The sequence below is a fragment of the Lynx canadensis genome, chromosome B4 (assembly GCF_007474595.2).
Source record: "Lynx canadensis isolate LIC74 chromosome B4, mLynCan4.pri.v2, whole genome shotgun sequence".
Taxonomy (NCBI): domain Eukaryota; kingdom Metazoa; phylum Chordata; class Mammalia; order Carnivora; family Felidae; genus Lynx; species Lynx canadensis.
This window is the reverse complement of record NC_044309.1, coordinates 84,503,999-84,525,589: the sequence shown is the minus strand read 5'-3', so window position 1 is coordinate 84,525,589 and position 21,591 is coordinate 84,503,999. Positions and strand designations below refer to the sequence as shown.

Genomic DNA, 21,591 nt, shown 5'->3' with positions numbered 1-21,591 from the left:
GCCCTTTCCTGAGGTCTAATTGTGATTTACCCGCTGCAAGGAACAGTCCTAGGCATCTGGGGATGCTGGCAGCTTGTGTGGCCTGCATGATATTATGGAATTCTGAGAAGAAAGGTGGCTTTTTCCCTTCGGTTTTGAAACTCCCTCAGATTCTCCAATGGCATTTGTCACATGTCTCATTCCAGGGTAGGACTCATGTCCTACTGAGCTGTTAGTCCCTCAGCAGCCCAGCCCAGAATCTGGCACGCAGGAGGTGCTCGTTAAATATCTGAGTCAGGAGAGAGACTGTGGGGCCGTTGTACAACAGTGGAAAGACCTGAACTGGGAATGGGGCGCACACGTTGTTGTCTTATCTCACACCAGTGACTTGCCGAACCTCAGGCCGACTTCGTCACCTCTTCTTTATCTGTAAACATGGTGTGAGATGTCTGCCCCTCCATCTCCTGTGGTTCCGGTGCAGGATCAAATGGCAGAGTGAACAGAAGGAGACGGCTCTGAAAGGTGCGAGCAGCAGCACTTGCAGCAGGGCCAGAGTGGATTCTGGAGCCAGAGGGTCACAGGGGGAAGGCAGGATTGAGAAACATCCTGGCCACATAGTTGAGGGAGGGAGGTAGAACTTTGCGTTTGCATTTGGAGTGGTTTATGTGGAAAACTTTTGCTGTCTTCCAGTAGTTCAAAGAATTGGTGAAAACTCAGTTGTAATGACTGAACAGCATTTCTACCCTGAGGACTTGTGTGTCTGTAGGTGGATTTTGAGCTGCTCGGGGTGCCCAGCAACACCACCTATGTGCTCAGTGCTAGGGAACAAAGAAAAATGGGACTTGGCCTCTGCCCTCAAGGGACTTTAAATAAGGAATAACGGGGGAAGACAGACAATAAGGGCATGCTGCGAGTAGGGTGATGCCCTGAATGATGGAGAGATGCCTAGGGCTGTCCCAGTGCGGAAGAGAGCTGTAGTTTCAGTGTGTGTGGAACGTGAGCGTGAGTGAGGTCCACAGAAGGAAAGGAGACATGGGTAAGTTGGTAGTGATGCACCTAAGTGTTTTACAGGTTTGGAGGAGGAAATGACGTTTTTGTTAATCAGGAGAATGACTACATTTCATTGAAGCACAGAATCTTCTTTCCTTTTTTTCAAGTCACTAAACCATGTTCATTTTCAAAATCAAATGCCATGAAGATAAATAATGTGCTGTTGATCATTAACAGTTACGATTTGCCAAATACCTGCTATCCATCCATCCTTAGAACTATCCTGTGCTCTGGCCCTTGATGTCTGTTAGGGCCACATCTCTCTTTCCCACAAAAGGAAATTGACCACAGGGTGGGCATCATATAAACATTGACTTCTGTATGATGAAAAGGGTGGAGTTGAACTAGTGATTAGAAATCAGGTCTGCAGGGGCGCCTGGGTGGCTCAGTCAGTTAAGCTTGACTTCAGCTCAGGTCATGATCTCATGCTCCGTGAGTTCGAGCCCCACATCGGGCTCTGTGCTGACAGCTCAGAGTCTGGAGTCTACTTTGGATTGTGTCACCTTCTCTTTCTGCCCTTCCCCCGTGCACGCTCTCTCTCTCTCTCTTTCTCAAAAATAAAAAAAATTAAAAATCAGATTTGCAGTATTCTGATATGTGTATATGTATATACATATCAAAATATATATATACATACCAGAATATATATACACATATTATATATATATACATATCAGAATATATGTACCAATATATATACATACATATCAGAATATATATATCACGATATGTATATACACATATCAGAATACATATATATATATATCAGAATATATAGATAGATAGATAGATAGATCTAGAAGCCAACACCATACTGAGTGCGAATTTCATCCATAAGCATGCATTTTTTGTTACAGACTAATAAAATCATCTTTGGGAGATGGTGACTCAAGAGACCATTGCTTGGTTGTATGGCACAGAGTTGATTTAAATAATTCCTCAAACTCAGTTTGTGATTTTAAAGCGTGTTGATATTTGAATAGTTTATAACTCAGATAAAGCTGCATAAAAGGAAGGCAAGCATTACATACATTTTCACATACGATGATTGATGTAATTTCAAGTGATGATGTAACTAAGCAACTGTGTAACTGTGGTAAAGCTCAAATAGTTTGTTTTTAAACCAAACCTATATAAGTCAGCGTCTGAAAGAAGGTTACCAATGTGTCATGTTAATTAGGGAAATGGGAAGAAGCTTTAGCCAAAATTAGAATCTTAAGTTTCTGGGGAATCTGGGAGCTTTGTTCTGATTAAGTGGACATAAACCATATCATCTTTACCCGTTTGTGGGTGTAGATGAGCTCATAGAATTTGACCACCTTAACTGAAGAACTCATCCCTAAATGTCTGCTCTAGTGATGTGGATGAATGGACTACTGTCTTTGTATTTAAAGGACATTGCATCTGAAGGCTATAGCCTTTACCAGTGTAAATAACCCAGACGTTATTGTGTTTAATGGAAATAAGCTCATAAAGCTGAAGTCTTACAAAATAAACACATAAACATCTTAATATGATAAGTTGTATTCTTTTATTGGATTTTTAAATGTTTATATGTGATTTGCACATAAAAGAGTTTATTGTACACAAAGATGTGTTTGTTACACTCTACATTTATCTTTACAATTAATCATAAACCAGTCCCCACAATACAGGTTTGCTAGGTGTTTGAATTCTCAATTTAGATATGAAACATTTGTGATCATGCCGTGGCTCTTTAAACCCTTCAGGAATTCCCCACTCCTCTTAGGTCAAGAGCAGAGTCTTTCACAAGACCTACAAGGCGCTTGCCCGATCTGAATCTTCCCCTGCTGAGCCCTCTCCAGACTCAGCTCTTGCTTTTAGGAGCGTGCCAGTTTGTTCTGCGTCACTTCCCTTTGCACACTTTCTGCCCACAGTACTCACCCTTTTCCTAACTCTTGCTAAGTCAGACTTAGGTTTCACGTGACACATTTTCCTATCACCTTTATTTACAGTGTCTATGATGCTGTCATACCTGCAGTCACATTTGTCAGTTGTGTATTTGTGATTTTTTTTTACATTTATTTATTTTTGAGAGACAGAGACAGAGCATGAGCAGGGGAGGGGCAGAGAGAGAGAGGGAGACACAGAATCCAAAGCAGGCTCCAGGCTCTGAGCCGTCAGCACAGAGCCCGACGCGGGGCTTGAACTCACAGACCGTGAGATCATGACCTGAGCCTAAGTCAGACGCTCAACCCACTGAGTCACTCAGGCACCCTGTATGTGTGATTTTTTTAATGTCCATTTTCCCCACCAGAATGGAACTTCATAAAAGCTGAGAGTGTGTGTGTTTTCATCCCAATTATAACTCTAGCGTGAGTGCCTGGCCCCTGGTAGACAGTGCATTGTTGTTGAATGAACGACCAAATGGATAGCCCTAATTAATATCGTATACAGTTAATTATAGAAGACAGTGTTCAGTTAACCTTTCTGTTCACGCCTCTCCATATACACTTAGAACTGTTTTCACTATTAACACTTGCTTTTTCCAAGGTAACAACAGTCTCAGATTTGATGTAGTGACCCAGTGGACATCTTTCTTGAGTGGTGGTACTCGGACCCCATAGAAATGACTCCCCACTCCCTTGAACTTGTCCTTCCAGCATAGCTTGCCCCCAAAGCTCGTGTATTACTGATGTTTACCTGAACCTGCAGCATTTTCTCATCTCCTCTCAACTTCATGCTAGCCATTTCGATTGCTGCTTTGAAGTATCAAGTGCGACTTCTGCCAGAGATGTTTCTGTGCTGAATGAGGCTTGTGCTGCCAAGACAGACAAGACAATAAAGTCACAGCCAGTTGCTTTTCATGATGGGGTGGCAAGAGTGAACATGTCTCTCTCCTGGCCTAGTTGCTTTTCCTCCTTCTCATCCTCATTTCAGTATCGCTGCCATCTTCCACAGATGAGAGGCTCAAGGCTCTAGTTGGTAGAGAGACCAAAACAGTGAAACAGGCCTCTAACCTGTACCACTGCTTCTTCCCTTGGCTGAAAGTTGCATAAGTACTAAATTCGAAACATGAAAGGAGAGGCAATTATAAATGTAAAATCACCTGCCTGAGAGTCTCCCTTCCTCCCTCTGAAGCTTTAGCCAGTAGATAGACCAGTCTCTAGAATGAGATTGAAGGCAAAATGAAATATCAAGGTAACGTTCATGCTGCAGGTACCCTACAACACAGGATAAACATGGTGTATATTCTTGGACGGTCAGTTTTACTGTGCATGAGCGATTTTAAATGTTTTTATTCCAAAACAAACATTGGAATAGAATCAAAACGAACATTTTTTTTTTAGAAAAAAAAAAACAAGACGCTTTTTGAAGTTAGTCACTAATTGCCATGTAATCCTGAACAAGGTACTGGCCTAGGAATAGAGGCAGTACTCTTTAAAGATGAATAGATGTTTGCAGAATCAGGAAAGTAGTCAAATGTATAAATCCTTCTTTTTTTCTCTTCCTCCTGTCTTTTTTGCTTTCAGTTCCTCACCATCATCCCCATTTAAGTGTCCACTAAAGGATGAGGGGAATTAAAAACAGTTCGGTAGATTGTATAACTGGTCACAACCCATTTTTTCTTGGTTTTGACTATCTGCGTGCAATCCTAGTAACTTAGAATGGGAAGACACATTTCTCTCTATGGAGAGATCTCTGGCAAAAGAGGTTATCCAGCCTCCCTTTGAGCACTTCTAGGGACAAAGCCTCACTTCTTGGTGACAAGCCATTCCACTGTGAATAGTCGTAGTTACTAGGATGTTTTATTTGTTAAGCTGAGCTCTTCCCCTGCCTTTACCTATAGCCTTAGTTCTCTGTATTGGGAAAAACAACTTTGTTCTATTTTCTGCATAATAATACCTACAGGTCATAAAACATGAGGTTTTCTTAAAGCCTTCTCTTTTGCTGGCTCAAATTCCAATTATCCTTTCCTATATGACATGGAGTCTAGACCAGTGGTATTCAGTGGTCCTTTCTGCATTGATGGAAATGCTCTGTATCTGTGCTGTCGCCTGTGGTAGCTACTAGACACATGCATATTGAACACTTGAAATGTGGCTAGTATACTGAAAAGTTCCATTTTTAATTTTATTTAATTTAAAATTAAATAGCTATACATGGCCGGTGGCTGTTGTCCAGGACAGTACAGGTCTAGATTCTTAAAGTTGCCCTATTCATACGTCATTAACTGTGACAGTGTAAAATGTGCCCAGACAAGATATTTGAGGTAAGTCCACCACAAAATACGGTGGGATCATGCCCATTGACCAGATTACTGGACATTAATGAAGCTTAAAATTGTGTTGACTTTTTAAGGACAGTGTTGTATTTTTGGCTCATATTGAGTTGTGGTCATCCAAGCTTCCCAGGTCTATTGTCATTTTCATGAGAATTTCTTTCACATAGGCCTTTTAAAAATGATTAATTAAAAATTCAAAACACTTACCCCAACTTAATTTCTCTAATTGCTTCTAGACCATCATTTTAGTACATTGAGAGTTGTGGCATCATGATTCATCTAATAGATGACGTATACGTTTAATTCTAGGACATTCGCATTTGATCATTCCTACCTCTGTCCATGCTCATACGAATGTTGAGAGCACAAGGGCCACAGACCCAATTGCAGCCACTGGCAGCTTCCCTGTTTCGTTGTTAATTTTGATTCCATTGTAGTTAAGTACAGTGTTATATTAGCTTCAGGTGTATAATACAGTGATTCAGCAGTTCCATGTATTCGCAGTTCTCATCAAGTTAACTGTACTCATAATTCCCGTGACCTATTTCACCCAACCCCCCACCCATCTCCCCTCTGGTGACCATCAATTTGTACTCTAAAGAGTCCTTGGTTTGTCTCTCTTTTTTCCCCTATTTGTTTTACTTCTTAAATACTGTATATGAGTGAAATCATGAGGTATTTTTCTTTCTCTGATTGGCTTATATTGCTTAGCATTACACTCTCTAGCTCCATCCATGTCATTCATTGCAAATGGCAATATTTCATTCTTATTTATAGCGGGGTAATATTCCATTGTGTGTATATGTGTGTCAGCTCTTTTTATCCATTCATCTATCAATGGACCCTGAACTGCTTCCTTAATTTGGCTATTGTAAATACTACTGCAATAAACATAGGGGTGTTTTCATATTCTTTGGGTAAACGTTCAGTAGCATAATTAATTATTGGATCGTAGGGTAGTTCTATTTTTAACTTTTTAAGAACTTCCATACAGTTTTCCAGAGTAACTGCACCGGTTTGCATTCCCACCAACAGTATAAGAGGGTTTCTTTTTCTCCACATCCTCGCCAACACTTTTCGTTTCTCATGTTTTTGCTTTTAGCCAGGTGTGAGGTGATATCTCCCTTGTGGTTTTGATTTGCATTTCCCTGATAATGAGTGATGTTGGGCATCTTTTCATGTGTGCTGGCCATCTGGATGTCTCCTTCAAGAAATGTCTGTTCATGCCTTCTGCCCATTTTTAATTGGATTATTTAGGTTTTAGGCGTTGAACTGTAGAAGTTGTTAATGTATTTTAGATACTAACCCTTTATAAGATATGTCATTCGCAAATATCTTCTCCCATTTGGTAGGTTGTCTTTTAGTTTTGTTGATTGTTTCCTTCCCTGTGTAGAAGGTTTTTACTTTGATGTAGATCCAATAAGTTTATTTTTGCTATTGCTTCCCATGCCTCAGAAGGCATATCTAGAAGGTGTTGTTACAGGCAGTGTCAGAGAAATAACTTCCTGTGCTCTCTTCTAGAATTTTTATGGTTTCAGATGTCACATTTAGGTCTTAATTACATTTTGAACTTATTTTTTGTATGGTGTAAGAATGTGGTCCAGTTTCCTTGTTTTGCATGTAGCTGTCCAGTTTTCCCAACACCATTTGTTGAAGAGACTGTCTTTTCCCCATTGCATATACTTGTTAAAGATCAGTTGACCATATAATTGGGATTTTATTTCTGGGCTTTCTTTTCTTTGATCTTTGTGTGTTTTTTGCAGCCAGTACTATATTGTTTTTATTACTACAGCTTTGTAGTATATTTTGAATTCTGGGCTTGTGATCCCCCAGTTTTGTTTTTCTTTTTTAAGATTGCTTTGGCAGTTTGGGGTTCCATACAAATTTTAGGATTGTTTGTTCTAGTTCTATGAAATATGCTGTTGGTGTTTTGATAGGGTTTGTATTAAACCTATGGATTGCTTTCAGTAGTATAGATATTTTAACAATATTTGTTTTTCCAGTCCATGAGCATGGAATGTTTTTACATTTCTTTGAGTTGTCTCCAGTTGCTTTCATCAGTGTTCTATTGTTTTCAGAGTATAGCTCTTTCACCTCTTTGGTTAAGTTTATTCCTAACTATTTTATTATTTTTGGTGCATTTGTAAATGGGATTGTTCTCTGAATTTCTCTTTCTGCTCCTTCATTATTAGTGTATAGAAATCCACCAGATTTAGGTACATTGATTTTGTATCTAGCAGCTTCCTTTAAAGGTTCATGTCAGTCTGTGAACAAAAGTTAAGGGATGTGAGCTCAATTGCCTGTATGATCATCATCACCACATTTTCTGTGTCTTATTCACAAGGACAGTTTGTTTATGTTTAAATTATTTAAGTAAACTCTAGACTGAACATGGGGCTCAAACTCATGACCCCAAGATCAAGAGTCACATGCTCTGCCGACCAAGCCAATCAGGTGCCGTGCCCCACAAGGACAGTTTAAATACTTGGTTAAATCAAGATATTTGGTGTCTGAGATGTTCTTAGTCCGTTCGTCTGTGAACCATATCAGTAAATAAAATAACATTAATTTAGCCTGATGTTTTTGTACGGAATTAATTTTCTATATGAGAACTGTTTAATTTGAGGTTCAAAATAATGTGTTTTCTGCTTTGTAGCATCATCTTAAATGAAAATCCTTTATATAGGCTAACTTTTCATTAAAATATACAAATCTAAGTTGGATGATTTTTTTCCAGCAAAAAATTACAGTAGCTTTTTTAAGGGAAGGTTTTGTGATTTATTTTGGGGTTTTTAGAGAAAATCCATTTTTCTTCATTAGAGTTCTGTTGAAGACTTCCTATCAAGCATGGTGGACTAACTGAATTCATTTCACCCTGCACCTTAAAACTCCCTTAAAAGGGAAGTAAAGGTCTAAAAAGAAAATGCACACAGATAGGAACAAAGATAAAACAGGAAAGGAAACCATCCACATGAGAGATGTCATAAAAATTTTGCACGCAAATGGACAAATTGTAACTGACTTAGAGAAAATGTAGTGGAGTCCAAAAGCAGCAGACTTCTTTTCTGCAGAACCATTCTGAGTTCAGAAATTCAAAGACTATAAGGGTTCGGGTGCAGAGGAGGACTGAAAATGGGGGAAAGGCTAAAACTCTTTTATAAGAAGGAGTGAGACCTCCAGCTTCCGCCTCCAAACTCAAAGCCTGGTGATTGACATGGACAGAAGACCGGAAGTTACCCTCTGGAGAGTTGAAACAGTGAGTCTCTAGAATTTAGGAGGCAAGACCTACTGGGCAGAGAAGGAGTGGGGATTCAGGGCAGCATCAGGGCAGTTAAATCTAATCTGAACACTGAGGAGGACACTGCCTCACCTCAGCTTATGTACCTGTTAGCCCTTCCAGAGGCTAGCAATCATGCTTAGACTTACCAGACTGGAGGTTGGAGGATCAGAGCAGTAAGACATGTAAGAGATCCCATCATGAAATAGGTCGCCACTCTGCCTGCCACCTGTGGCTGGGACTCACCAGGCAACAAGTCTGTTCCACACACAGCCCTCAGTAAGTTGTTTTTGTTGTTTTGTTTTGGTTTGGTTTTTTGTTTGTTTGTTTTGAGGGAGAGCAAGCAGAGAGAGAGAGGGAAGGAGAAAGAAAATCAGAAGCAGGCTGTGCACACTGTCAGCACGTAGCCCAGTGTGGGGCTCAATCTCACAAATCATGAGATCATGACCTGAACTGAAATCAAGAGTCCTTCGCTTAACCGATTGAGCCACTCGGGTGCCCCACCCTCAGTAAGCTTTTGAGTGTTTTTTGTTAAATATAAATGGATAGCCCAGTGGTTGCCAGACTTTTGTTTTTTGTTAAATATAAATGGATAGCCCAGTGGTTGCCAGACTTTTGTAGAAGTTTCTAATAATAAAATCAGTGTTTGACTGAAATAAATGGAAAAAGAGAGCCAGAGACAGTGGAAGGAAAAGGGAATCTCAAAACAACCTAATATGTGTGGAAAGAAAAGAGGTGTTACATCCACAAAATAAGTAAAGAATGGTAAATAATTAGTACATGACAATAAAGAATATTGGGACAATAAGGAAGAAGTCTTAGAAATTAAAAAGATAACACTTTAAAAAGGCAATAGAAGTATTGGAAGTAAGCTGAAAACTCTCTCAAAAGGAAGAACCAAAAGACAAGGGATGGAAAATGGGAGAGGAAAAAATGAGAAAATAGGAATATCAGACCGAAATCTAAAACCTGTCTAATCAGAATTCCACAGAGACATCTGTGGACATAGAAGGGGTGAAATTATCAGAGATACAAAAACATTTCCCAGAACTGAGAAACACACATTTCTAGGTTGAAAGGCCCTACTGAGCGCCAGCAATTGAAAAAAGACCTATGCTAGAGACATTACTGTGCAGTTTCCATATGCCAGGAGTAAAGAAGCTCTGAGAGGAGGGGAGAAAACACAGAACAGGTCACCTATAAGGGTTGACAGTGGCTCTTCTAGTGTGCTGCCAGCAGCATCAGCATCACCTGGGAACTTGGTAGAAATGCAGATTCTCAGGTCCCACCTAGACCTGCTGGAGGAGAAGCCATGCCCCCACCCCCACCCCCCAGTTCTGATGCCTGCCAAAGTTTGAGAAACCCTGGGATAGAGAATCAGAATGGCCTCCAGCTCCTCTGAGTACTTGCATGAGTGCTGTGGATATAGAGTAAAACAATGTCTTCAAAATCCCAAGGGAGAATGACTTCTAAATTCTGTGAACACCTAAACTATTAATCCTGTTAAGTCATCTCCAAACATGGGGGCTGAGGAAAGCACCTCTGTGCATGGTTTCTTGTAAAGCTGGTGGAGGATATGCCCCAGGAAAATGAACAAGTAAACTGAGGATGAAGACTGGGCAGCCAGGCAGTGAGATTCCCCTGCAGAGGAAGGAGGTGAAATCCCTCCAGAGCCAGGCTTCATTTTCTAATAATGGTTCTGTGAAGACTTTGTGGCAAATCTGATCTTCTGCAGAGTTCATCATCCAAATCCAGAATCACAGCCTCTTAGACATGGATGAAATCGGTCCATTCAATGTCCTCTTGATTAACAGGTGAGAAAATCAAGGTCCACAAAGTGTAGTAAATCAAAACAGAGCCAGGAAGAGAATCAAAATCTTGCTAGGGATCTGTGATTTCAATTACTGTGTCAAGGAGATCTTACTTTTAACAGGTTGGTTAGCATATGGAATGGCAGTTTTACTTTTTTTGGCTGGTAGCTGTAATGGTCATAGTATTTTCTGATGTACATATGCGTCTTGAACCATAGTTGAGATAAATCCTTACCAGCCAATCTGAAGCTTGATCTAGAATTTCTAGGTGAAGCACTGGTCACTCTTGGTCTCAAACCCATTCATTTAATCCTAAGTTCTGGGGAACCAAAGATGAGTTAGCCTCTCTACTCACAAGTAAGTCCCAAGGTAAGGGGAAACTCAAACTCACAGCTGAACTCTAACAGTGGTCTGGCATATGAAACTCTCTTATGGAAAGCCTCTGCCTCACAAGAGAGGTAGAGAAAATTGTTAAATTTTAGAAATTAAATTTTTTTGTACGTAATTAAATTGTTTGAGATTCAGATAATTGTTCAGTAAGTATCTTTGACATTTAACATTAGCGGGTTCACCCTGAAATCTCTGTTTACATAAAGGACTAAATGGAATTCACACATCGGTCACCCAGGTCGCTCAGTTGGTTAAGCGTCTGTCTCTTGGTTTCAGATCAGGTCATGGTCTCACGGTTTTTGAGTTCGAGCCCTGCATCGGGCTCTGTTCTTGCAGTGTGGAGCCTGCTTGGGATTCTCTCCCCCCCACCCCCACTCTCTGCCCCTCCCCCACTCACGCTGTCTGTGTCTCTCTCAAAATAAATAAACTTAAAAAAGATTCTTAAGTTGAATTCACACTTGGGGATCAAAACAGGTGGTTTCATATGTAGTGAAAATGGGTTTTTGACCCCTATTTCTTTTTTTCATTTTTAACATGTATTATAAATACATGTATTTATATTGGCAAATAACATGTATTATATTGGCACATGAAGAAGGCCCTGATTATTGTAGAACCTCTATATTAAAATATGGCCATCTTCATTCATGTTTTGATCCAAAAGACAATTATATTTTATGTTGACCTGGCTTTTAGCTGAAAGAACTCTTTGCTCCTTACAGTAGTTCATTTGCTGCTTAGTATCATTAGTTCTTAATCAAGAATCTTTCTCCTTGCAAAAGTTTCTTCAATTGGCTGTATTCTTTGATGCCACAGTACCAGCGGACCAGTCTGAACATGTGTTCTTTTAATGAAACTTCTTAATTATCTTTTTAGAAAAAAAGATGAGCAGAGACAGTTTATTTTTATCTGCTTGGGAGAGGCTCTCTGCTTGCCAAGTCTCTCTGTTAAAAGAAGCCTAATATTATGGGGTGTTAGTTATTTCAGCCAAGGTAGTTTTCAAGGAAGCATTTTCTTGGGGAGAGAAGGTCATCATTGGAAGTGTAAGTGACTTTAATGTATTTGCAAAATGTAACGTTTTCTTTAACAACTTGTAATTCTTTCATAAATGGGTGCTAAACTGGTTGTTTGCAAATTATATATAGAAATCAGTATTTCCTTGGGGCCAGGCCGACCCCCACTGTATTGGTCCCCATCAATACAGTTAATACGCTTGTCCTGTGGTTGTATAGAAAGACCACAGATTCGGCAATTTGTTAGCTGCTGTCACTGAATTGGACATAAGTGATGTAGTTAGAGTAATGCATTCTAAGAAAAGGGGGCATTGCAACATATATGGTTCAGAGTGAACTTTACTGCTCACACCTTCTCTAAAAGGTAAATGCCACATGCATGTAACGTTCTCTGAATAGCCAAGATTGCACGTCTTTACACATCACAGTTGAGAAACTTTAAGCTGCCTGTTACCTTGTGCAGTATGTAGGAGACAGTTGAAACTATTGATAGATATTTCTTATTCATCAAGACGCTACAGTTTAATTAGTTCAGGAATTCCAGTGTGAAAAAAAAACTGATACTCTGGTTCCTCACAAAGAATATTCCACTCTCAGACTCTGGAAATAAACAGATACCATTTATATCCACTTAAGAGTCCATGAAATTCTTTTGAGACTCTTACACTTTGTGGAGATAGTAGTGAGTCAGAAGGTAAATCATCATACCAAGTGATCATGTCACTAGCCTCAAAAGTTATATTTTACTGTTAATAATTTAGTCTGGGTTTACATTCAGTGCAGGTGTTGAGAGTATCGGAACAAATTGGGACATTCTTATAGATGGGAATAACACATTTGTCCATTTTCCGAGCGGTTACAGACATTAAAATGCCAGTACAGGACTGTTCTGCTCAGTAGCATCTCAGACCTGAACGAGACGCAATCCTAGTCTGTGTCCCATGCTTTACAAGGCCTTCCATGTCAGTGGCACAACACACGAGTGGTAGTGGCGAGTGGTGCTGAATTGGGTTCCAGTGTCCAGAGGCTGCAGAACTGGAAACCTGAGCCTGTATGTCAGGGGAGGAGAAAAGCACAGCCTGTGTCCTGGGGAACCAGATGAAGAATGGTGCTTCACCCCCAAAGTTGATCGCTAGGCAGAGGTCATTGTTATCCCAACACACCGCCATTGGTCCTCTGCACCCGCTGGTGCTCCTGCACCTGGTCTTACCTGCCCTCACCAGTGTTTCTACCCACCACTGCCAGAGCAGCCTTTCTAGAATGCACACCTGATACTGCCACCCCAAGTTCGAAGTCCTCTGCCCTCCTCCCCCAGCTGATTGAGACAAAGGTCCAGTGCCTACAGTGGTTTACAGGGTCCCACTTGGCCTGCACTCCTCTTCTCCCAGCTACCTCACTCTTGGATTCATCTCTCCCCAGTCTTGACCCAGGAACTCCCTACTCCAGCCATCAAGGCTTTCTTTCTTTCTTTCATTTCTTCCAAGGGAAGCCCTGCCTTACTCATACTTGGTTCTGCTTGGAGTGCTAGCCCCGCCTCCTTGCTCTGGGAAGTTCTGCTGACCATTGCCCCCCCCACCTTTTACTCCTAAAAAGTAAAAAGCTGGTCGTTCTTCTCCCACTGCAGTCTTATCACAGCAGTTATCACTCTGGTGACTGGTTTCATCTGCCTGCGTCTTTGCCCCACCAGAACGTAAGCTCCGTGAGGTCAGGGACCATATCCATCTTGTTCCTTGTTAGATCTTCAGCACTCACAGACAAATATCCCATAAGCAAATGGTGAGCTTTATTTGCCTCGGCATTCTAAAGGTATTGGGTAAAGTGGGCCGGAAGTGGGAAATTAGCAACAAAGTGAAACCAGCATGGTTGGTCCTGAGAAGCCAAGGCTATACCTAGGACTCCTGTTTTTCCTGTGGCTTCTTGGAAGCCTCAGGGAACCATCTGCGTTCCGACAGCCCAAGCCCCCAGATCTGTGTGTGTCCACAAGGGACTAATTATACTTGACCTCAGCAGTGATTTGACCATGGAACACCTTGTACTGTCAACAGACACAGATGACCAAAATGTTCACGGTCCTTTTTAGGTGGATTTGCACAAGGTTAAAATGCCTTCTAGTACTTACACGACATACATGTTGTCTATTTTGAACAATGCAGAGATGGCATTTCCACATCAAGTCGTGGAAAAAGGCATTCACACTGTTTTGTTTTCGTTAAAGCATTGCACATATCCTGCCAAAAATATTAACTGCAGTGCTTTCAGTGTGTTCATCAATTTTGGCATTTATCCATATTTGGAGAAAAATTAAAGCTGGAGTTGAATTGAATCTTTGTCTTTTAGAAGCGGCTATTTATGACCAACTCTATTAGAATTATGTTTATTTTGAGGGTTTTAGGTGATTAGAAAGGTTTTTCAATCTGGTTTTTAATGGAGCTGTCTCCTTTTTTAAAAACTCTTGCATGATATAAAGCAAGTTTGTTTTGTTTAAACTGGTACATATCAGGTGGTTATTTGTCAGTTAGTCTGAGAGCTAATACGAAACTGGTATTTGGATTTAATTCAGTTCCATTAGAACAGAGTTAAAATTCTGTGATACAGGGACTATTATCCTGGCAGTTGTAAGGGATTTTTGTGCGAGGAAGCAGGGCTGACAAAGAGGGCACTGTGCACACTCCGTCTGTAACTGAGCACTTTCACACTGCAATTTAGGAAGTGTGCAGTTCAGGAAATTGCTGGCTTTGGCTGGAGCATACTTTAACTGCAAGGAAAATTTTATTCGTCACTCAAGTAATTGGCAGTTTTAATACCTTGTTCATAATTACTTAATAAACAAACGAACATATAAACCAAAGATTGTATGGCCTGTTATCTAACCTGTAGCCTTATTTGACCAACGTGATAGACACCTGTAGGCCTCCCTCTCCTTCCCACAAAAAACCAGGTTGTTCCGTTTATTGCAAAAATCTATAGCTGAGCGTTTTCTTTGTGTTGTTAAACGTTAAGTGTAGCTGTACCAGCGTCAGACAGCCTGGGGGCCAAAACCAGATGCAGAGTTTGATGGGAGGTAGCGACTAGGGACAGGGAGGGGGGTGGAGACAGAGGGGCATTTCAGGGTTACTCTACTGTTTGTGGGAGGACATCCTGGTAATGCAAACATTTGGGTTATGTGTTTAAGAGAACATTTTTGTCCCCTAAAGTGTGGTTTTGTTTAACCCACACACCCTGACCCTAAGGCCCTGTGGCTTTTCTCTTGGACTAAATCCATCTCCGGGACCTAGAAATTGACTAATTGTCTCTGTTGCATTACCCTATACCTCACAACTAGATCAAGGAGTTTAAACACTGGCAAATCCAGATGTGGGAAATGGTCAAAATCAGAGGTCATGGCTGACTTGACTCTAAACAAAGTCTGTAAGACTTTATGGGAGTCTAAGGGGCTTGATATTTGTTACTTGTAAATAGGACTGTTAATCCTTTATTTTTTTTTAACCTTACTATTATCTCAGACAAATTCAGTTCTTAAGATACACATCACCTATGCCTGTTACCTTGTATAGGATTATTTCAAAACATAGATTCCCAGATGACTTGGATCAAGACATGAATCCCTGCAGTCCTTAAAAGTAACATATGGAGGGTTTTAACAGTATTTTGACAAGTTTTGTTAGTTTGTTTATTTTTATTTTTATTTATTTTTAAATTTTCTTACTGTTTATTCTTGAGAGAGAGAGAAAGAGAGAGACAGAACGTGAGTGGGGGAGGGGCAGAGAGAGAGGGAGACACAGAATCCCAAGCTGGCTCCAGGCTCCGAGCTGTCAGCACAGAACCCATTGCAGGCTCGAACTCACTAACCGTGAGATCATGACCTGAGCCGAAGTCGGACTCCCAGCCGACTGAGCCACCCAGGCGCCCCTAGTTTGTCGTTTAAATAGAAAGCATCCAACCTGTTTTCTCCCCTTATTGTCCTTTCTGGCAGGGAAATCAGCACCCGACATTGGCGCCTATTCAGAGTGTCGGTCTTCTAGAAGCTCTGGCGTATGGCAAATACGTGCAAACCCCTGGGTTATCTTCCTGGGGTACAAGCAAGACTGGGGAGACCCTGTTTCCAGGGCATCCTTATTGTTGGCATGGTGATGGCTCTGTGAGCCGGTGTTGATTCCCACATTAGTTTGAAACCAGAAGTTAAACATGTCTGCAAGAGTGGGAAGTAGTGGCCCTTTCTGGACGTGCATCTCCATGTAAGAATTGAATTGCCAAAATAAATCTGACACTATGTTTTATGAAATAAGCCTTGCTTTGGGACCAATATGGCTTTGTTAGGTTAAAAGCTCTAGTTTCTTAATTTTGCAGTTATCTATAATATCTACACTAGAGAAATGCTATTAGGATTAAATGGCACGACATATGAAAAATGCTTAGCCTCGGCTTGACATGTGAGACGTTCTCAACATTATTAGATTTCATATACAATCCAAGACATGGGTAGAGACCTATCCCTACTTTCGCTACAGTTTGGCAGAGAAGATCAGCAGTGTAAAAGTGCAATGTCAGAACACAGTGTAGGATCTTGTGAAAATACATACGAGGTGCTCCTAACTCAGGGACCTTCTGAGATGGTGAGAGGCCTGTGAGTTATAATAATGCAAAAGAGCTGAATAAACTGAAAGCACTATAGAAATAAGTTATTGGTAGAAAGATACACATCTGAGCTGTATTTCCTAAGTTTTCTCATTAAATGAGGCTTAACCGTAGACTATGTATTAAAACGTCAGCATGTGACATTCACAGAGTTCTGCCCAGAGCCTTCAGATTGTTTCCCTGCTCCTTGGATTGTAAAGAGACTTTTTTTTACAGGTGGACTCTGTTTTCATCCTGTTTCTGAGTTCTGCCCAGAGCCTTCAGATTGTTTCACTGTTCCTTGGATTGTAAAGAGACTTTTTTTGCAGGTGGACTCTGTTTTCATCCTGGCCTTCCTAGCTTCCTACCTTGACATGTTGTTTTCCCCCGCCAAATGATGGTTTAAGAAGTCCACACTTCCTGATCTAATATGACAAATAAGATGGCTCGCACATCAGTTTGATTCCTGTTCTCTAGCAAGATTGTCATTTAATGCTGACTTTCCCCTTGAAAGCTGTTGTGTTAATGACCTTTTAAGAGATTGACTTGGCCTCTTTTTTTGTTTTGTTTTTCATTTGTGATCTATGTAGGGCGCACCAGTGGAACTTTCAGTGATGAAATATTCTGTATGTGCACTGACCCATTTGACAGCCACCAAGCACATGTGGCTGTCGAGGACCTGAAATGTGGCTACTGTGACTAAGGAACTGAGTTTTAACATTTAAATTTAATTTAAAGTGCTACATATGGCTACCTACCATATTGGTCATCATGGTCAGGTGTTTAAGGCTGTTAATGTCAAACTTTATTAATCTAGTTCTCTAGGAATTCTTTAGACTGGTGTGCTTTTTATGTAATACTTCTATAATATTCAAAGCCCTGGAGCACATCCACTGCTTTTGAAGACTGTATAGCAATACATTGAAACTTGCTGTCTCTTAAAGAAAAAGAGAGCTCTCTAGCGTGGCTTTAAAAAATAACCCCAACCTGATGATTATTTTAAGGTTATTGGTACCTATAGTGTGGGTACTCTCCAGGAGAAGAATTAGAAATAGATTAGGAATCAAGAAAAAGAATAGGGAACTAACACACCGGTACCTAGAATGCCAACTCGGTGCTAGTCATTTTACATAACATACAATAAAATGGTAAGGAAGAAGGACTGGTAATAAAATAACATAAAGAAAAATCAGTTTAAGTGCATAGCACCTAGGTGACCACAACTGGTAAATACATTCAGATTTACATAGTAATGTTTTTCATACATTCTAATATTATGATTTACTGTTTAAGGCAAAATTGAAGTGACTTAAGAGTTGCTGTTTAACTTTTAAAAGTACAGTTTAGAGCAATCAATTTTCCATAATTCTGAAGAACAAATTAGGAATGGCCTTTCAGATTGTTGTACTATTAACCTTGTCATCTGTGTTATCCTTAAATTCCAGAGCTGGAAACAGGATTGTTGAAGTATTACCTGAACATCTGAAACAGTTTCAATCCCTCGAAACTTTGGACCTGAGCAGCAATAATATTTCAGAGCTTAAAATTCCCCTTCCACCCCTACAACTCAAATATCTGTAAGTCAGTTCTTCTTTAACAAAAATATTCACCTATGATGAAAATATCATTGTAATAATAACAAAAAATCAACTTTAGAATATAATAAAACCTGCCTTTTTTTAAAATTGCTGGTGTATCAGCCATTTAACTTTTATTGATGTGTAATTTGCTGTAAGCCCAAATAACCACAATCTTTATTTTGTTGTTGTACTTTTGGATTACAAAAAATTTAGACATCCAGGGCACCTGGGTGGCTCAGTCGGTTGGGTGTCTGACTTCAGCTCAGGTCATGCTCTCACAGCTCGTGAGTTCGAGCCCCGCGGCAGGGTCTGTGCTGACAGCTCGGAGCCTGGAGTCTACTTTGGATTCTGTCTCCCGCTCTCTCTGCCCCTCCCCCACTTGTGTGCCCCCATGCTCGCTCGCTCTCATAGAAATCAACATTTTAAAAAAATGTAAACAAAAAAAAATTAGACCTCCTCTGAGTGTTAGAAAAAATAGGTGGAGTTAAAAGTGCTCCTTTGAAAAAATTAAACCACTGCTTGTTTCATTAGTAAGTGAATTTTGTAAAAATTGGATAAGCATCTCTAACAAACTTGTATAACCTTCAGATATTCCAGTCACTCTTTCCTGAGCAGTACGTGTGAACCCTAGTTTAGCGTTGGTCCACAAGGACCTGAATACTTAATTTTTAAAGTGTCTGTTGTTACAGATGATAGTTAGGTTCTCTGGACATTATAACACAGAGAATGTTTGTGCTTTAACTTTCCAAAGAACCGGAAAGAGCAGCTCATCTTCAAACTTTTAACAGGTATATCAACAGCAACCGGGTCACTTCGATGGAACCTGGGTATTTTGACAGTTTGGCCAACACGCTCCTGGTGTTGAAGCTGAACAGGAACCGAATCCCGGCTATCCCCCCCAAGATGTTTAAACTGTCCCAACTACAACACCTGTAAGTAAAATGTTCTCTTAGATATTGTTTCCTCAGCTCCTCCTAACCCTTGGCATCTGTTGCCCAAAATCCACAACATGGCCAAAGGAGTTTAGAAGCAAGGATGTGGCTGTCTTTCCATCGAGAGCTGGAGTGGTAGAATTTCTGAATTGGAAAGAGCCTTCACAGTCACCTAGTGCAGACTCCTGCCTGACAGGGCAGGTTAGATTGTTACTGAAGGAATACACAGTGTAATCATTGAACAATCTCCACACAAAGGCGTCATTGTGGCACAGAAGACATCGTGGGTGACTCTCAACAGCTGTGGTTTATGAGAATAATACCGACAACTCCAGGAGGCTCTGATAGCTTAAGTGGCTGCAGAGAACTGTCTCGTTAATAGCAGTGGAATGATCTGTGAACAGGCTCCTGCAACACAGTGGTTTTCAACCTTGGCTGCACATTATAGACACTGGGGAGCTTTTAAAAATCCCAATGTCCAGGCCACACCCTAGACCAATTATATTAGAACCTCTGGGGGTAAGATCCAGGCTTCGGTAATTTTTAAAACTCTCCGGGTGATTCCAGTGTGCAACCAAGGTTGAAAAGGACTGCCTTAAAGAGAAAGCATTAAACATAAAAAGAATCGTCAAAGAGAGTAACCAACCAACTTTTGTAAGCAAGCTAAGCTTGACGGCCCTTCCCCCGAAATAGACCTCATGCTTTAACATTATATTCGGTATTCTCACTCTGGATAATTTAGAGACAAATATACTGAGTAGATGACCATTTAGAAATTAAAGTGTAGTCTAGTTTCAGTATTTCATTCTAAAAATACATCACACGTTTCAGAAGGAAATGCCCTCACTGCTAATAAATCAAACTTCTTCTCACTAAAAATGTTTAGTAATTTAAAACATTCCATGTAATTTAACACCGGCTGGTTTAACTATATTATAGTAATGTTGCATTTTATTACTAACTCCAGAATTTGTCATATAAGCTAACCGTTTAACTGTTATATCCAATGCAGTGAACTGAACCGAAACAAGATTAGAAATGTAGATGGGCTCACATTCCAAGGGCTTGGTGCTCTGAAGTCTCTGAAAATGCAAAGAAATGGAGTAACAAAACTTATGGATGGAGCTTTTTGGGGGCTGAGCAACATGGAAATCTTGTAAGTATGGCTTATCCTACAGTTCCTGCTTAGGTAGTACGACCATGGACCACGCAGTGAACGTGCAGTAGCTTTATTTGAAATCCTATGTTACAGTCTCCTCATTTAATACCCAGTTTTGTTTCAGGTAATGTGACTGAAATTTAGAAGCACATGGTACTTTTGGCTGATGCCTTTATATCACAAAAGCTAAACATCTTGTAACAATAGGAATATGTAATAGGTTGTAATCATATGTCTCCTTTGAAAAGACTAGATAATGAACTTTTGATCCTGCTTTTGATTCTTATTGTAAATGTAGGCAGCTGGACCATAACAACCTAACAGAGATTACCAAAGGCTGGCTTTACGGCTTGCTGATGCTGCAGGAACTTCATCTCAGCCAAAATGCCATCAACAGGATCAGCCCTGATGCCTGGGAGTTCTGCCAGAAACTCAGTGAGCTGTGAGTTGCCTTTTATTCTCCCCAGGTTTGAGAGCAGGGATCATGCCAGAGCTTGAGCTTCTTACCACTGATCTGTGAAATTTTCATAACAAAGTTTCCAAGGTGACAGCTTTTTTCACATGCAACCTAGTCATATTTTTGTTGTGATAAGTTGAAGCCAACTCTGCCATTTGACTTCTGGGGCACATGGGCTAAATCAGTGACGGTTATTTTCAAATAAAGAGAATTTTTTTAATTACTAGGATTAGAAACAATGTTTACCTGAGTATTATTAAGAAGGCAGAGTGTCAAAATAAGAATTATTGTGGTTACATATATCACCTGTTGTTTAGAAAACAAATCGTTGTGTTGAATTGGAAAATAAAAGCTGTTGTTTGTTTTTTGTTTTTACAGGGACCTAACTTTCAATCACTTATCGAGGTTGGATGATTCAAGCTTCCTGGGCCTAAGCTTACTAAATACACTGCACATTGGGAATAACAAAGTCAGCTACATTGCTGATTGTGCCTTCCGGGGGCTTTCCAGTTTAAAGACTTTGTAAGTTACACATTTTGCTCTCCGTACATGAACCTAATTGGTTCCTAAATGTGCCCACTTTTCTCCAAGCAGATTTCCTTTGTTGTGAAGGAAATATCTACAGCCTCAGAAGTAGTGTCTTAATCTTTCCCAGATCAGTTTGATTAAAATAGGTCCATTTCATCCATATGTGTTTCTTAGAGGGATTCAAAAGGACAATGATCAGATTGGTTTGGTGATTACACTTAGCCTTCTCAAGATCTCCAGGAAGTTGGTAACTGCTCAAAGGGGAAACGATTGTAAATCCACTGATTTTTCTTTATAAAAATGCAGATTAGAAATTACCCAGAGTGAAAAGATCTACAAAGGGCAGCAAAGGAAGATGCCTGTTTATCATACAAGTTATATCCAGATTTAATCCATCTCCTAAGAGAAGAGAAAATTTTGGATTAATTGACCTTTGAAATATCTCTGAAATGTTCATTTTAATGTTGTGCAGTGGGTTTTTGGTTTTTGCACTGTCAGAAATTTTTGCTCCATTCACTATTTGAAGCATGACATAATTGAAAGACATGCTGTGTG

General features: G+C 40.2%; 1 protein-coding gene across 2 annotated transcripts in view; it reads left to right on the top strand.

Annotated features, from left to right (window-relative positions):
• LRIG3 (leucine rich repeats and immunoglobulin like domains 3) overlaps positions 1–21,591 on the top strand; it is a 49,032-nt gene that overhangs the window by 12,222 nt on the left and 15,219 nt on the right. For both annotated transcript variants that reach the window (XM_030323084.1, XM_030323085.1), the window contains exons 4-8: positions 17,826–17,957; positions 18,749–18,892; positions 19,905–20,048; positions 20,350–20,493; positions 20,887–21,030. In XM_030323084.1, the coding sequence (XP_030178944.1) occupies positions 17,826–17,957; positions 18,749–18,892; positions 19,905–20,048; positions 20,350–20,493; positions 20,887–21,030 (708 nt within the window). The remainder of the gene's footprint in view (positions 1–17,825; positions 17,958–18,748; positions 18,893–19,904; positions 20,049–20,349; positions 20,494–20,886; positions 21,031–21,591) is intronic.